We start from the raw sequence: 12450 nt of genomic DNA on the forward strand, positions 1-12450 counted from the left end.
TTTCAGCAAGGAAGTCATTAAGACACCAATTCAAACTAAAATGAATCTTCTAGAAATAGAAACTGGGAAACCACCAAAAGCAACACTGGATTCGTACCAAGGGATCAAGCTCCCAGCTCACCCAGAGCAATTGCCCAGCTGACTGCAGTGCTGCTAATGCAGAGTGCATTTGGCCAGGACTGTGTGAGCAGCTCACAGTCTGGAGCTACCCAGGGACTGCTGAGCAAGGACAGCACTGACACACTCTCCCCATCCACCTTTCAGCTACAAGTCCCCAGGACCCCTCAGTGTCAGCTGAGCAGACCTGGAAGAACTCCAAGCGACAGAGGAGATCGGACACGTAACTTCCCAGAGGCTTCAGTGATGGATAGGATTTGGCAGCCCACATGGATGGCACTTTTCCCATTAGCATGCTGTTGAAAACATCTTCAAGCTCAGAAGACATCAAGACTTGGCCTTTAATGGCTTTGCCTATATTAATGAGGCTGCTCTGAACAACTTCAGTAAGCCTTGAGAGAAAACAAAGGAATTGTCATTATTTACCTCTTACTACTTGGCTAAATACCCCTCAGGCCAGCTTGAATGAAGGGTTGATAGAGGTGGTAAATGTCCTGTCAGAAATTCCTTATCTCACCTGGAGTTATCAGAACTCTTACTTAACTTTAGAAAAGCAAACAAATGAGAGACACACACAAATAAAAGACAGTGAAAACTTTCACTCTAGACAAGGGAAATCAAGTGACAAGAGCTTTGCAGCACCCATTGTCATAGTGTGCTGTGAATATTGGGGCCTGGGTATCACAAAGACTAAAGGAGGCTGCTCAGCACAACAAACTCAAATGTGATTTAAGTTCATACTCCAAGAATACAAGTACTACTGCTATATTCAGGTAGTCAGAGCAGCTAGCACCAATGAACACAAGCATATTTCAGTTTAACAAGTACTACAGAAAACACTGAGCCATACCTGTTAAATCTAATTAATTCTTGTCTAAGAACTGTGTTCATGGACTCTTCATAAAGTACTGGGTATGCCTTCATCACTTCTTCCATATCAAAGCTACTTGGTAGTTTGGATAGGATGTCCTGTGCCAAATCTTCAACAACTTCCTGAAGCCACAAGTTTGCAGTGAATAACAAATATTCCTTTTTCCCCTCCTTTTTTTATTGAACAAATTCCACAAAACACTATGGATTTTGTATTTTTTCTGTAAAACCACATAGGTATTTTAGTCCCTTTTCCTAAAGATAGAGTGCTTTTATGCTCTTCCTCACTTTGAGCATCATCCTGTCTTTCTCTGCATATGCCTGCTTCCTCCTTCCTTCTCAATAATTTTATATTTGTTAGTAATTTTTAATTTGCAACAAGATTTTAGGTGATTTCTAAGGAGACAGGCAGGAGAGCAGACAAGCACAATCCTCTTACTGCCACAATGAAGGAAAAGATGAAGTATGCAGCATGAGCAAAATAAGGGGAAGACCCCATGAATAACCCAGCCACAAGAGAAGCTTTACTTACACAATATTAGACATCAGAGAATATGATCACTAGACAACCCTGCAGGAAATGAGGCTCCATCAATTCCACTTTCAAGATGTATAAAATATAGGAAGCCCAATCTGAGAGGGTTGAAATGTTATTTATCCATATCCCAAAGGGGCATGGATTTGGCCTGAGTAAACTGAGCTGTCGGGACTTGTGGTATTAATCTGTTTGAATGCAAAGTCATGAAGGTATCTTCCATCTTTAAAGGTGCTATGCCAAATCTGCTTCTCTACAGGGACATTCACATCTACTCCCAGAACTACAGACATGAGATGAGAGGTGTTGGATTACTCTGAGACCTAGGACATGCCAGGAAAGGGCCTTTCCAGAGAGCAAATGGATCTTTCTTCCCCAGTTACCTGAGGGGACTTGCCAGCTCCTCCTGCTTCTCTAGGCAAAGTCAGGAGCACTGCATGGAAAAGCTGGTTGGTCTCCTGGTTATCCTTGGTGATGTCTGCATTTTCATGAAGTCCAAACACTTCAGGGTGTGTTGTAATTGGCAAACCTCGTATGTACTCAATATAAGACTGTAAAACAAACATTCAGATACCAGACATCATAAAATGTGATAGTCACAAATGATCCAACTGGGACAGAACCTTCCCATTTACAACTAAAGATGGTAGCTCCCTGTTAAACACATCCAGGAATTGACTGACTCTCCACAGAGATAAATATAAAAGTTCTGAGTGATTCAAAAACTCACGGAGGAGTTATTATAGAAATATCCAAGGAGTGCTGGTAGGAGTCACAGAAGGATGCTGGATGTGTCATCCCTACAACTGTGGGATCTGAGCACATTCATTATCTCTGTGCAGCTGTTAGAAGGGAAAAAGAGAATGGAAGCTAAGTATACACATGCCATTCCACCTCTTCCTCCTGATTGCTGCTTTCAAGGTCAGACTGATTGCAAGAAAGTGCAGAAATACCATGTAAATTCCTGCAGCCTGACTCCTGCTGGCCTTCCAGAACTGTACTGGAAACCTGCACAGGGGTGCTTTCTCTCTTCATCAACAAATGCCAGAGTATGTGGCAACAAATGGATGATCTCTACATCCCCACTGGGGTCTGGCAGATATTAAGTACCAGATTCATATTTCATACACAAGATACATTCTGACATGGCTTTATGATATTATGGGGTGTATTTTCTATTTGTCATATTCAGCATTATCCAAGCACAGTGTAGGTAATTTCTTCCCCAGTAATTCAGAGAATTTACACTTGTTGTCTTCTCACCTCATAGGGGCCATGTGGTGGTATGTAGTAGTCACCTCCAGCTGAGAGCATGTACTTTTCCTGCTCGATGTCCTTGTTGTAGACTGTGGAAAGAAGGGACAGGAGAAGACGCCTGTCTTTATCATCTGTCACTCTACCTCCATAGTTACACTCCCCTGGAAAAAGACAAAGAACAACGGGACAAAAAAACTGAAATTAACGAACAAATAAGAATTGTTTTGCAATAAGATAAATAGTAAGTTGAAACTCTAAAACTCCAGATCTTCCAAAGTCTTCAATTGATTCAATGGAAATTAAATACTTGAACATCTAAGGGCCAAATTTATGTGCCTTGATGATAGAAGTTTTAAGGAACACTATCAGTTGGTCTGAGAAACTGCTACTCATGTCCCAAAATTCTTTTTCATGAAGCTAATCATAATATTAACAAAATTCAAGAATGACAAGGCTGACAAAGGAGGTGCCAAAAAGCAGCTTATCTCCCAGAATAGCCACAGCAGCTGAGTTATTTACACACATCAACACCTCCTGCTTTAAACCCCTGAGTGTTACCACATCCTCTGGTGAAGCCCCAAGGCTTCCTGTGTGAGTCTCACAGTGATCAGCAAAAGTGAACCAGAGGCCATATGGTTTTAGGTGATGAGCATGAAGCAAAGACCAGGAGGTTTGCTGGGCCATCAGTAATTGTAGCCATATACAAGTCAAAACAATAATGACATCTGAGGGTTTGGGATCCAACTCCATTTACAGTCCAACTCCAACACCCATCTAATGACAGCCACATTGTTTGTGGAAGGCCAGTAAAACCAACTGTGGAATCCACTCAATTTGTTGAGAACTCACCAGTTTATCAGTGTATCAGCTGAAAGTGCCCAGCAAAGTCAACAAACACATGTGAGAGGATGTAATGTCTGTACCTGTTAGATAGGTCAGAGCTTCAAATGGGATTTCATCATATTCATTCAGAAACATCTGGATCTGTTGCATACTGATTCTGAGGTCAGACTCGTTGAATTCATATGGAATATTCCAACCTGTTCAATTCAGAAGAGATACACAGGGCAGTGGTTCAATGCACTGACAGCTGGGCTCAGGAAATGCTGGTGTTGGTACTACACTGCTCCTACAGAGCTGCCAGATAGTCTAGAAGCAGCCTGGAATATACAAGGCTGTTCATTAAGCATAAGTTAATTTTGGCATCACAAGCTCCTGAAAATTATATTTTACCTGCTTGGTACTTTAAGCTAATCTGTTGCTATCTGGACACAATGAGAACAGGAGTTTTTAATTCATTTATTGATTTCAATTTTTAATCTGCCCATCTATTAATACTGCTTGCAGATGACATTCACAGTAACAGTACAACAAAACAAGCAAGCAAGCAGACAAACAAACAGGAACATACTCCAGATGAAAGAATCCTTCAGAAAGCCTAAATCCTTAGTGCAAACCAAAAATAGGGCTATTGATGCAACTATCCTTCTTCACCCAGATAGCTGGTCATATTAGCAGTAGCTGTTACAGTAGAAAATAGCCTCTTGAAAATTCAGTTTTACTCTAAAGCAATAAGTCAGTGTCTTCATACTGGAAGTTTAGTGCTTATTTAAACAGCTGACTATTAAAATAATGACAGTGGCTTTCAGTCAAAATATAATATTTCCTAACAGCAACCTCTTATGAGGAAAACAGACTCAGCTGGAATGGAAGACTGAGAACTTCATTTACACAAGGGCAGATCATAAACTTTATATACTTATAAAAACAGATTCTCTAAGCCCATACATTTCTATGCTCTACAGAAATTCTATACAGTTTTCTACATATTTGAAGATTACAGAAAAAAGCTGAAGCACAAATCTTATGGATACATATATTTTCATTGCTATGTTATAAACAACACACTGCAGCTACATAGATTTGTTTCACACCAAGTAAATACATGCACTAGGTTTGATAAAACAAAGTATGCACATAAGTAACAAGAGCAGAAATGAGGGTGGCATAGTTTTAATTATAAAAATTTAAAACAGGTCTGAATTTGATTGTTAATAAGAACCACAGTAATAAGTTAATAATTTAGTAAGCTATAATTTCATGTAACTGCTGTATAATATATTAATTTGAAAAAAAAGTACTTTCTAGTCTTCCCCAGGGTAATACTTTTAATAGCTTCAAAAGTAGCTTTGGCTGAATAAGAATCCCTGCAAGTAACAGATTTTAGACTTTATGATGTTCTGTGCAAAGCAGATTGCACTCTTGTAATAGTGTTAACAGTATTACAGTGAACAGTACTGCCTTTTTACAGAGAGACTCCAGCAATGCATTTCAAAAGCACAAATCTTTTTTTTGAAATGAAGTGCAAAATAATCTAAAACTTACCCAGTGGGCCGAAGTTTCTCCTTTCCTGCACAACAGCATGAAAAAAGCAGAGACCAAAAAGCAGTTTTTGCCACATTTTTGGCTTTTGGCAGCTTTTAAAAAACACAGGGTCGGAGATGGGATCATTCAGGTACGAGCGAAGGAGGTTCACCCTAACACCTTTTGGAGGCTCGTTTGTCATTTTGATGCCATTCTGGAGGATACTAACAGGAAACTTTTCTGATGGGTAACTAGTTAACCACAACCTAAAAAGAAGTTTGACAAGCACATTATTAAAATATCATATAATAGTAAGAGCAGTAGTAATAATACTAATTTTAAAATCAATAATATAATCCTGCATCTTGATCTTTAGATGACTAAGTTTTGCTTACTTGCTTAACTATAAAGATTACATCTAAATTTGGTCTAAAATGCAGGCATAAAGTAGATTATATTGGACAGACAGAAAAGATGACCTCTTAATTTTTATCACTGCACATAAATTATATGACTGTCATACTCAGACATTCTTACAGAAGTATTTTAATTTCTTTTCAGTAGTGTCTTCAGCAAACAAGAAATGCTCACATTAAAAAGTGCAAAATACTAAAACTCCTACCTGAACTTATCATTGGTATTCTCAGGCACTATAACTTCCTCACAGATTTTTTCCAAGGCAGGCATCCAGCTGGTTGCAAGATGGCAGTTTTGTAACACTACCCAGGTTCCATCAGTAATAGCCTGGTAAATCATTTTTTCTGCTATTGGGCCCTGGCCCTGGCCCAGTGAAACAGTTTGAACACTTGAGCTTCCCATGCTAACATCATCAGCAAATTTTAGCAAACCTGTGATGGCAAGTTTTATACATGCAAAAAAAAAAATACAAAGTCTATTAGAAAGTAGAATATGTTATATTCATAGTTTTTATAATATAATTAAAGGGAGAAAAAAATTTTACTCAATAAAAAAAAACAAACATAAAACCACCCCCACCTCAACAACCCAGAAGTAGTATCATATGCTGTATCAGTCACTGTGTCTCTGAGGCATATACTAACATTTAGGGGTATAAGGTATTAATTAAAAAAAAAAAACAAAACAAAAAAAACCAAAAACTAGCCAGGTTAAATGGCTGACCTCTTCTTTGCCCCAAGTGTTCAGTTCCAGGCTGCACAACAGCCCTCCACTCTCTCTATTGGATGGGTACAATTGTTTATGGGGGTTGAGCTGCAAACTGGATCTTTACATCTGGCTAAAAATAGACCTCCAGCTTTGCTATCAAAATCAGTACTTTCTGGAAATACATCCTTATGGTATGGCTCCATATCACAATTCTTTTGGCAGAAAACCAGATTTAAAAATAATCTCACTGGTTACACTTTAAAGGACATTCAACAAATGTGGTTTTAAGTGTGGCCTATACACCATTTAATTAGTAACTGAGAGGGAGGAAACTTACTGGAGGAGGGGTTGCAATAAAGACTGGGACAAACCTCCAACACCCACTGAAAGAATTGTAATGCAGGTACAAATTATAAACTGGTCTGAATGCTTCAATCTGTTAGATCCCCAAATTGCTGCTCAGAGACCAAGACATTTCATCACCACTACTTTCACTCCACCCCCTAACAATTTTACTACTGTTGTTTATATATGGGCAGATGCCAGTGTCTGATATTCCATCACTGTTGTATTGTACTTTAAAGACACTTTAAAGATCAAATGAGGGGGCCTACACTATTAACGGTTTAGTCAGACTCAGTGACATTTAACCAGACAAAAAAAGATTTTTTTAATACCAATCTCACCTGCCATAGGATCAGCACCAGGTGATAATATAAAAATCAAAGGGGCACAACAATTTGAGTCACTGTAACTTCTTCCAAGATCAAATGTAGGTGGTTCAATGAATGTTCTTCCCATGTTTTCCACGATGAAGTCCTGCACTGCCGGGACAATTTTGTCAGGTCGCAAACACCTGAGAATAACCATGCGATCTAAACCCATCAGTGAGTTCCAGTCATCTGGGAAGGCTTCCTCATGGGGCCTGACAGAGTCATAGATTGGCTTCCACTTGGAAGAATTGTCTCTGACATGTTCCATTAGTCCCTGCAGGTTGGTCAGGCAAGATGCACGAACGAGCTCGGCCCATGATTTGTTAGACAGCCAGTCTGGAGCTGGATTGGGGTGAGGATTATCAAGAGCAACACCTCCTGTCAGGAGGAAACGCCAAACTGCATCATCTATCTGGCCTTTTCCCTTCATAATGCCTACTGTTAGAAGGAAGGAGAACAACAGTTTGTCCTTTTCAAACAGTGAACGACAGACATTATTGTAGATGCTCACTGTGAAATGCTCAGTTATATTTTTAATTCTCTCCTGTAGACGTCCACTCTTAACGCTTTTAGCAATAGACTGAACGTACAAGTTAATGAACCAAATCAGTGAATACTGGTACATAGGTTCAATGTTAGCCAGATCAGAGATGCAGAAGAAGACAACAGCTGAATGTACAGCAACTGGCTTATATCCCATTCGAGTAGAATCTATTTCCTTCTCAGTTACAGAGGCAATTTGTTGCTTTTCAGAGATTTCTGCAGACAACTCCTTGGATGAAGACAAAATATTAATTGCTGTTTCATCCTCTAAGATGTTTCCTTCTGAATGGGAAAGGACCTCCAAGATTTTATCTTCTAATTCCTTTAGTTGTTTCTTATTGGCTGCACTTTCTAGAATTAGCTGGTTTTTCTTTTCTTCTAGCTCAGGCTTTTCCTTTGCAGCTACAATTCCAAGAAGCTGGTCCTGAAGACCCAAAGGTGTAATCATGAAATTGAGTAGACAAACTTTCACAGCCACTTCAGGATAATAATGAGGATTTCTTAAGTGGGTTGTCATGTAAAACCTGAAGTCTCTTGAATATTCAATTATATTTTCCCCTAATTTCATGTATTCTACTCCATGTTGTTTGAATGTTTGCTTTAATAAAATAGGTTCTAAGAAAGCATCTAATTCTTCACCAATATTTTCTAGCAAGACTGGTGTTCCAAGCTGAAGAGCAGTTTCTAAAGTCCTCACATAATGTGTGTCAGATAATTTGATAACTGACAGCTTGTTAGTTTTCTCCATATTTTTTATCCACTTATTAGCTTGCCTTTGAGGATCTATCATTAAAGACCATCTTCTTGAGTTAGAAACAATTACACCATTGTCAATGGAAAAAGAATCAACTGGCAATCCAGCAATCTGCCACGCACGGATTTTGACTGGATCCCCTAATGTATTACTTAAGCTAAAATCACTGGAGCACGGAATGTTCTTTTCAATGCACAGATCCTGCCACTGCTTTTGACATTTTAGGCGATAATCGACAGTAAAGGCTCCCAAGTAAGCCACAGTTCCTGATGACAACAGCACATCCCCTACTAGGTCTATGTACTGAATTCCTAACAACCGCGCAGCTTCTGTCCACCTGTCCTTCTCTCCACCCAGACCACTGATCAGCTGCTCAGCTCTCACGAGCTTTAGTGAGCAACGTTCAATATTATTCTCTAACTCTATCTTTTTGTTATTCATTTCATCAAACTCATCTTGCAAAGCTTGGAGGCGATCAACAACCTCCTTAAGTTCTGCTTGTTTCACTTGCAGCTTCTGCATTTGAACGTCCAGGATCGCTTCAGCCTCTTGCAGGCGCTCGCGCTTTGGGGCCACCACTTTCTGGACACGGTCATAGACCTCCATGGCTCGCACCCACTTGCAAAGGCCTTCACAGGCAGATGAGACATTTTTTACAACCTCTGGCTGAAAATCTGGATGATTCATAAACTTCTCTCTAATTTTCTTCATTATAGGAGGAGGAATTCTATCCTTGTCATATGACTTTAATCTGTCAAGGAACTTAATATCTGAAAGAAGTTTCTTGGCCGGCCCCCAGAAGTCTTCAATCATTTTACCTATATGGCAAATCAGACTAAAATCAGGCTCAATACAGGCATGTTCAAACTGAAAAAAATACTTTGAAACATAGTATGAAGAATTAACATCAATGATACGGCAATGGAATTTTACTATGCAAAGACTATTAAATAGTTTGGGAAAATCCATACCTAAAGGAATTAATACAGGACCTTCAGCACCACTAACCAATGTCATATTTATTAACTGCATATTAATTCTAAATCAACCAAGCACATTAAGGGTAACAAATTATTATACAGTCTTTCTTAGCATCATTTAGTAGATAAATCAGTAACTGTAGAACTACTCCTTCTTAATCTAGATAAGATCATTTTGGATTAAAGGCATTTATATAATTCTTATTTTTAATTACAAAGGGTTGAACTATATAGGTAGTACATAAGGTAGAAGAAAGAAAAGGGACTCTTTTCGACCTTGCAAATCCTGTGCAATCCACAATAGCAACATTAAACCACACAGAAAAATCTCGTTAATGTATGGCAGAGGTATAAGTAGAATTCCCTCTCCCAGCAAAACTGTTAGTTTGGAAGCAGGCATTACAAGGGCAAACACAGGCAGATGGTGCACAGCACACCTCCAGCACCCAGAGTTCCTCAAGGCAATGCAAATGTCAAGGTTGGGTCAAAGCAAGTTGAAGAGATGACTTTGTGCTGGTGACTGGGATTGTGTTTACAAAGCTTGCACAGCAGTGTCAGGCAAGGGCAGTATGTTAGCATGGCAAAAGCAGCTCTTCACTACTCGGTGTACTTATCACTGCCAGCAAAATGCACCTCCAGTGCACACAGCTGCATTCATGCCAGAAGCACCTCACCAGCACACCACAGCAGCACCCCACATTCCTGGGGCAGGAATAACAAAAGCTGTGTCATTACCACTGCCACTGGGGTCGGGTTTTCTCTCTGCTTTAACTCCCCTCATGACACAGATACTCTCCATGACAAGCTTGACAGGACCAGGTGGATTCTGCATGGATTTCACAAGAGTGATGTCAGAAGGATTCAGGGTGTTTAGAGCTGCCTCTGCTGCCTCCAGAGCTGGCATAGCCTCTGCAAGGTCTGCTTCACATTCGTCCTGAGAAGACATTGGGCAGAAAGCTGTAAAACTTCACACAGTACCAGGCCTGCAGCCTGATCATCCCACTACAGCACAGCCTCACAGAACCTTCTCTCTTCTTCAATACCCATTAACCAGACTTTTCACAACATTGTGTTTCTAGGAGAGAAAACTATGTGCACAATTTCACTGCACAGTTTAAAGAGGAAAGGTTTGTAGATAAACTAATAACTTCCATAAGCTGAACTGATAGTTGAAAAAGACAAGCTTTCAAGAACAAAGTCTCTCTGGTTTAGCAATGAGAATTAATATAAATATTAGATACAGTTGTTCTTATTTAAATCTTACAGTGTTGTTCAGGTGAAAAATGGATACTGTGTAGCTTAAAGACTTTATCTTATACTCTGATCTCAGCAATTATCCATATTAAATATCACTGACATTTCCAACTAGTTTCAGAAAAAATATTGAGGAATCTTGTGGCTTCCCACAGGAAATTCTGTGTTACAGATGTCTGGCTGTGGCATTACCTCTAAAGTTATGCCTAATAGGACTACATGCAGCATATGCCAAATTACCTCGGCTAACTCTAACTTAACTGTCTTTGGGCCTGGAAAAGTTAACCTCATTATTCAATCTGTTGAAAATGAGAATATATTAGTAGAGAAATAAGAGCTATACAGCTTTTGGAAGGTGAACTAGGAAGGGAAGCTATGCAGGACTCTGAGATAGAGTCAGACTCCAAACAGTCTGAATTTACTGTGTTTCTAGTAGGAGTGTCATTCATCGTCTGCAGTTTTGTTACTTTAAGAGCTTGGCTCACGCCATTAACACATCATCACAGCTCCCATTTACTCGGAACCCATCCTGCTCCAGGCTCAAACCCTTGTGCTCTACCTTGATACCCTGGGCAACAGCAGCTGCATCGTTGGCCTCTTTTTCATCTGCTGACACTATTGCCTTTTTTGCATCTACTTCAACTGTTTCCTTTTCAATCTTGACCATCATTTTATCTGTTTCTGCAGACGTTTTAATCAGTTCAGGCTGAAGGTCAGTCAGTTCTTTCTGCATGTCTGCAACCTGATGAATACAACAGTAAATCAAGAAGAAATCTGGGCAAACATTGCATGCATTTCATATCTTGATGTCTTAGGAATAAAGATTGGAAACTCCTCTAGTAATAAAATCTAAAAAAGGACATTTGATCTAAAGAATTAGTTCTCTAGTTTATTTTTGCTAAGAGCTGTTTCATTTACCTGACTAGATTTTAAAAGGTATATTTATCATCATCTATGCAATACACTTGCTTTTTTAAGATTCATTAATGTCACTAATAAGAAATATATTTATTAATTCTATTTTTCCCTCACAGTCACTTTCAGATAATGAAAGTCAAAATAATGCTTTAGTGCACAGGTGGAAAACAAAATCCAAAAGAAATATGGAATGGAACACAGAATTTGTGACAGCAACAGGTGCAAACTGGATCTTCTTCTTCATCCAGCAAGTATCTAGAAGCCCCTTTAGTTTGTATCTTGGAAAGATCAATCCCTGGATCACATGGGTTGAAAAAGGAATTATTTATCTGGAACCTGATCAATTTCCTACTTGGAATCTACTCAGGAATTAATGCTTAATATTGTCTTAAGAATGTTTTGCAATTTCTCCCCTATTTTGGAAAATGTAATAGGTACTAGAATGCTGAGGAAGATTCTCCATAAAAGGTTTTCAGAAAATAATGAAATTTATATTGTCTATTCCTTCAACATTTAATGAGTACCTTCATTCTAATTTTGTTTTCTATTAAGAGCTATAGTCCAAATGTAGAGACTACAGTTCTTCAACTTATTAAGCAGAAATCTAACTTTTCCTGCTGGCTTTCTACAGAAAGCTATCAATAGCATCATGAATACAGTGAGGAACAAATGAATGTTTTATTTTTATAAGTTTCAACCATACAGACTCCACACTAAAGTATGCCTATGGCACATATTCAGCATTTTCATTTGAAACTTACTTGTGAAGCTGCAAATTCAAGCTTTTCAAGTCCCACAAGATAACGAGTCCTCATCATGTCAACTTCTTCCCTTTTTCTGTTCAGCAGGGACTTGAAGGTGAGAATCAGCTCCACGTAGGAAGTTGGTGTCACGTAGTTGTGTCTGCGCAGCGTAGCGTAGTAGCCAACTGAGAGTTCTCTCACACTTTCTTGGAAATATTGGCACACTGATACAACCCTAGGGAAAAATTTTCCACATTACTTTGAAAATCCAGTCTGT

The 12450-nt window shown here is 39.0% G+C and overlaps 1 protein-coding gene across 1 annotated transcript in view; it reads right to left on the bottom strand.

The window, feature by feature from the left end:
* Positions 1 to 12450, bottom strand: part of DNAH3 (dynein axonemal heavy chain 3) — a 59355-nt gene that overhangs the window by 8228 nt on the left and 38677 nt on the right. The window contains exons 49-59 of the mRNA XM_018915945.3: positions 12192 to 12408; positions 11072 to 11254; positions 9994 to 10192; positions 6955 to 9096; positions 5766 to 5991; positions 5165 to 5409; positions 3703 to 3819; positions 2786 to 2940; positions 1906 to 2073; positions 968 to 1110; positions 305 to 509 (exon numbers count right to left, since the gene is read on the bottom strand). Coding sequence (XP_018771490.1) covers positions 305 to 509; positions 968 to 1110; positions 1906 to 2073; positions 2786 to 2940; positions 3703 to 3819; positions 5165 to 5409; positions 5766 to 5991; positions 6955 to 9096; positions 9994 to 10192; positions 11072 to 11254; positions 12192 to 12408 — 4000 coding nt within the window. The remainder of the gene's footprint in view (positions 1 to 304; positions 510 to 967; positions 1111 to 1905; positions 2074 to 2785; positions 2941 to 3702; positions 3820 to 5164; positions 5410 to 5765; positions 5992 to 6954; positions 9097 to 9993; positions 10193 to 11071; positions 11255 to 12191; positions 12409 to 12450) is intronic.

This window comes from Serinus canaria, chromosome 14, assembly GCF_022539315.1.
Source record: "Serinus canaria isolate serCan28SL12 chromosome 14, serCan2020, whole genome shotgun sequence".
Taxonomy (NCBI): domain Eukaryota; kingdom Metazoa; phylum Chordata; class Aves; order Passeriformes; family Fringillidae; genus Serinus; species Serinus canaria.